This window comes from Stegastes partitus, unplaced genomic scaffold (genome assembly GCF_000690725.1).
Source record: "Stegastes partitus isolate 25-593 unplaced genomic scaffold, Stegastes_partitus-1.0.2 Scaffold559, whole genome shotgun sequence".
Classification (NCBI taxonomy): domain Eukaryota; kingdom Metazoa; phylum Chordata; class Actinopteri; family Pomacentridae; genus Stegastes; species Stegastes partitus.
Genome location: NW_007578290.1, coordinates 107,418 through 112,745, shown reverse-complemented (window position 1 = coordinate 112,745; position 5,328 = coordinate 107,418). Strand labels below are relative to the sequence as shown.

The window sequence follows — 5,328 nt, the reverse complement described above, 5'->3', positions numbered from 1 at the left end:
TCTGGCCGGGAACGGTGTCTGGAATGGGATGTTTTTTTCTTTCAGCGCCGCTTTAGCTTCTGCATACGCTCTCCTTTTCCTCAGCAGCTCCGGTGCGTAGTCGTGGTCCAGGTGAATCCGCTTCCCTTGAAAATCAAAACCTTTTTTCTGCCATGCTCGTTTAATGACCTCCTCTTTCATCCTATAGCTTGAGAACTTGACCACAAATGATCTCGGCGGAGCTCCGACCGGCGGCTTGGTGGCGAGCGCCCGGTGCGCTCTCTCAACATTTAACACTGTAGATGGAGGGAGCTCCAGACCCTTCATTAAGAAAGCTTCCACAAAAGTTGTCACCGACGCTGCGCCTTCTTCAGCTCCTTCTTTAACTCCGTGAATCCTCACGTTGTCCTGTCGCGAGCGTCCCTCCAGATCCATCAACTTAGCCTCTGTTTGCATCTGAAGTTTCACCAGCTCCGCTAAGACCTCCTCCGATGACTGGATGCGGGTCTCGACTGTTTCAATTCGCTCCTCTGCTTCTTCCATTCTTTTGTCGATTTTCTTAAAGTCCTCTCTTATGCCGTTGAGTTGTTCACTGAAATCCCGTCTAAGTTCCCGGAGCTCTGTCAGGATTAAGCCCAGGCTAGCTTCCTGGCTCGGCCCAGCTACGGTGTCAACCTGCAGGTCATCCTCCATGTTGCTAACGCTGCTAGCTTGTGACAGTTCGCCCTCTTCGTCCTCGTCGTGTGTATTTCTTCGTATTAGTCTTTTCTTCACTTTTTGGGGCATGTTCTTTCCCCTGCTGTGTCCCCTCTTGTTGTAGCACGTCTTCGAGAAAATTCGAGTTATATGCGGACACTTTTAATTCCCACTATCGGGAGCCTATCGCTCTAAGCTGCCATCATGTAACACACCAGACCGGAAGTCGGAGAATGATCTTTGATATTTCCTTGTGTTTAGAAGCATACAGCAATATGTTATCGTGGTTTTGAAGTTCAGACTTTCAGCTTTAATTCAGAATCCTTCAGTTCAGGGGCTCAAAAGTAAGTGGACAAATAAATAACTGGAAACAAGATGTTCATTTCTAATACTTGGTTGAAAACTCTTTGCTGGCACTGGTTGCCTGGAGCCTTGAACTCATGGACACCTCCAGACGCTGGGGTTCCTCCTCAACGCTCTGCCAGGCCAGCGGTGTTCAGCTGCTCTTTGTTTGTGGGCCTTTCTTCTGAAGTTCCGTCTCTAACAGGTGAAATGCTGCTTAGCTGGGTTGAGACCAGGTGACTGACTTGGTCATTCGAGGTTATTCCACTTCTTTGCTTCAGTGACGTCCGGGGTTGCTTTGGCTGTATGTTCTGGGTCTTTGTCCATCTGTACTATGAAACGCTGCCCAAACAGTTTGGGTGTGTTTGAGCCAACAGTATGTCTCTGAACACCCCAGAGTTCATCCAGCTGGTTCTGTCCTGTGTCACACCATCAATAAAGCCCAGTGACCTGGTGCCACTGGCAGCCAGGCATGGCCGCGCCATCACACTGCCTCTGCCATGTTTTACAGATGCTCTGCTGTGCTTTGGATCATGAGCTGTACCACGCCCGGTCCAGACTTTCTTCTTGCCATCATCCTGGTACAGGTTGATCTTGGTTTCATCTGTCCAAACAATGTTCTTCCAGAACTCTGCTGGCTTTTTAGATGTCGAATCTAGCCTTTCTGTTGTTGGGCATGAAGTCACTGTGCAGTGAATCCTCTGGACTTACACTCATACAGTCTTCTCTTCATGGTAGACTTGGACAAAGACACGCCGACCTCCTGGAGAGTGGTTCTGACTTGGCTGGCTGTTGTGAAGGGCGTTCTCTTCACTGTGATCATCCACCGTGGACGTCCAGGTCTTTTTGTGTTGCCGAGTTCACCGGTGCTTTCTGTCTTTCTCAGGACCAGACTGGAGATTTTGCCACTCCTAGTATTGTAACAATGATTATGGGTTCCTTCTGTTTTCGCAGCTTAAAGACGAATTGTTTCACCTGGAGAGCTCCTTCACTGCATGTTGTCTTCACAGCAACATCTTCCAAATGCAGGCGCCACACCTCACATCAGCTCCAGGCCTTTTACATGTTTAATTGGTAACGACATAATGAAGGAACTGCCCACACCTGCCCATAAATGGCCTTTGAGTTAGCTGTCCAACTACTTGTGGTCCCTTTTAAAACAGGGTGGCACATGTTAATGAACTGAAACTTCTGAACTCTTCATCCAACTTGAATGTGGAGATCCTTAAATGAAAGCTGGGAGTCTGCACTCTATGTCCATTATGGACCTATAATTGGAATAAGTTTCATTAAACAGGTAAAAAAACGAAACTTGTGTCAGTGTCCATATATGGACCTAACAGTATTCAGAGTCAGAGCTCTAAAAACAACTCGTCTTGGGCACCCTTATAGCTCACCTAGTTGAGCGGGTGACCCATGAACAGGGGCTACAGTCCCCAACGCAGCGGTTGTGAGTTCGAATCCCGCTCATGACCCTTTGCTGCAGGTCTCTTCCCAATTCTTCTCTCCCCTTTCCTGTCTCTCTACTGCTCTAAATAAAAACAACTCGTCTTTCCCGTTTCCATTGACCAGGCCAGTGACAGCACCCATAACAATGGCTTTTAGCTGTGAAACGCACGCTGGTGTGTGAATAGAAACTAGAAGAGGGGGCTGATCACCGTGTGGAGAATCCTTGGAGGCTCAAAGTTCAGGCTGCAGCCACACAGGGAGGGTCTCAGATGTGTAGAATCAGCTCTGAGGGCTTGATGGAACTGAATGCTGATAAACTGTGTCATCTGCTGACCCGTTTGATTTGCATGCAAACTGTAGTTTGAGCAGCGAGTACACCAGAAAAGTGGTGATCTGAGTTTTATGTTTAATTCAGCCTACTGATCGGACTTGACTGTGTGTATGGTGACCTGCTGCTGCTGGTACAGTACCTGGCTGATGGAAGCTTGGGGAGAGCTCTCTGGCCACAGCCCTGGCGATATCAGAGTCCTGACTAGCCGACTGGGCAGCCTGGTCTGCAGCCTCTGCTTTGGCCCGAGCATGGGACGTCCTGCAAAACCAGGTACAAACAGCACACAGACTCAGTGAGGTCCTCACACAGCGCACTCAGCTCTGGTTTCTGGTCACTGAATAAACCCTAAAAAGCTGATCTCTGTGTATCCAGTATTTAGAAGTCTTTATACACTTGCTTGCTAACTGCAAGTTGGCTAAAAACATAACCTCCTACTGAATCTGTTGGGCCCTGATGGGGTTGAGTACGTAAACCTGTCCAGGCCTACTCTCATGAAGGCATAGTCCTGACAGTGAACCGCGGGGGTAGGAGTGGTGACATGAGGCCAGATTGGTGCAAAATGTGTTGTGGAGATGACATCTACAGATGGCACCGCTAACAAGATGAGAACCAGTCTGTAGGAGCCTGGCAGAAGAGAAATGCTCCAGTGTGATAACAATCCAAAGCACAGTGCCAAAACCACAGACGAGTCGAAAACCATGGCCAGGCCAACTTAGGCAACTAGAAAAACAACTCGAGTCTCTCAAAAATATCAGGTATCTCTTCAGGAACCTGTAGACACTGGTTTCCCCCATGCAGAGGAGGACTGAGTCTGTCTTTGTTTTAAAAGCAAAAAAGGGTCTACAAATGAAGACCTGACAAAAACAAAAAGATCTGAATTTTAGTAATGAAGGTAAAACTTAGTTGCACTGAGTTCCTTCTGTGGGGCCTGAAGTTTTAGAACAGCCAATCTAAACAGTTTATTTTTTATTTAAATAAAGGCAGAGATTCGACTGTTCGACTAGAAACTATGAGATTACTATAAAGGTGATACAACTTCAGGTAACATTTCAGTGTTATGAGGCTGCTCGGTGGCTCAGTGGTTAGCACCGTCGCCTCACAGCAAGACGCCCATCCCAGCTGACTCAGGGTGAAGGCAGGTTCACCTGGACAGGTAACCAGTCTATCACAGGGTTACACTTAGAGACAGACAACCAAGCACACTCACATTCACACCTACGGACAATTTAGAATCACCAATTAACCTCAGCATGTTTCTGGACTGTGGGAGGAAGCCGGAGAACCCGGAGAGAACCCACGCTGCACGGGGAGAACATGGAGACTCCACGCAGGAAGATCCCGGGTGTCCTCACCGGGACGCCAACCAGCGACCTTCTGGCTTTGAGGCCACGGTGCTAACCACCGAGACACCTGCTGCAAAACATGCAATTTAAAAAAAAAAAAAAAGTTCCGAAACAATATACATACGTAGAGAAAAGACAACCTGACAAACATGAGATGGTCAGGTGTGAACCTTTTGTACACTTTGGTCAACTGAGGTGGAAAGTGTGGTGGAGAGCGTCCTGACATCCTGCATTTCCACATGGTCCTCCAGCTGCAGTGTGTCAGACAGAAAGCCCTGCAGAGGATAGTTAGAGGAGCTCAGAGGGTCTCCTCTGTCCAAGAACTTCTCCAGAGCTGCTGCAGGAGCAGGACCCTGAACATGGTCAGGGACTCCTCACACCCTCTCCATCAACTGTCTGAACTGCTGCCATCAGCCAAATGTTTCTGGAGCATTGAAGGAAGAACCTCCAGACTGATCAGCAGCTTCATGCCACCAGCTGTCAGAACGCTGAAGTGCTGGTCCAGAGATGCCAACACTTCTTCATTTAAATGCTTTTAGTTCCTGGATCCTGGAGAAAGGCTCTCTCATCCTGCCTGTCCTGCTGTGGACGTACAGCACCATGACAACAAACTGGATCTGATCTGATCTGAATGACCCATATACACACAGTATTGTACAGTTAATTAGCCATAGTGGAAACTAGCTGGTACTGCGTTAGCACACCATGGCTAAGTACATCCTTGTGAACGCTGGTGTGAGCGATGAGCCTTTAGCTACAACAGTCCTAGCTGCTAGCACAGCAGGGCAAATCTTTTGTCACTGAAATGATCCAAAAACTTAGATTTTGGTATTTTGTCCTGCTTGTCTATAAGAACAATCCCAGGTTTCTGTTCAGCACTGTAGCCAGGCTGACCAGGAGTCATAGTTCTGTGGAGCCTTCTGTTCCTTTAGCTCTCAGCAGTGAAGATTTCATGACCTTCTTCACAAATAAAGTTTTAAATACTAGACAAAAAATCCAGACTATGTCTTTAGGTGCAGCGGCTCTGGAAGCGTCCACAGAAGTAGATGTGTGTTTGGACAGCTTCTCTACTGTGAAACTCTTAGAGCTCACATCAATAGTTAATTCTTCTAAACCAGCAACATGTATGTTGGACCCCATTCCCACTAGACTGTTTAAGGAGATCTTTCCTTTAATGAACAGTACAGT

The 5,328-nt window shown here is 47.6% G+C and overlaps 1 protein-coding gene across 2 annotated transcripts in view; it reads right to left on the bottom strand.

The window, feature by feature from the left end:
• Positions 1 to 5,328, bottom strand: part of LOC103362158 (junctophilin-1-like) — a 39,368-nt gene that overhangs the window by 19,098 nt on the left and 14,942 nt on the right. For both annotated transcript variants that reach the window (XM_008288443.1, XM_008288442.1), the window contains exon 3: positions 2,937 to 3,055. In XM_008288443.1, coding sequence (XP_008286665.1) covers positions 2,937 to 3,055 — 119 coding nt within the window. The remainder of the gene's footprint in view (positions 1 to 2,936; positions 3,056 to 5,328) is intronic.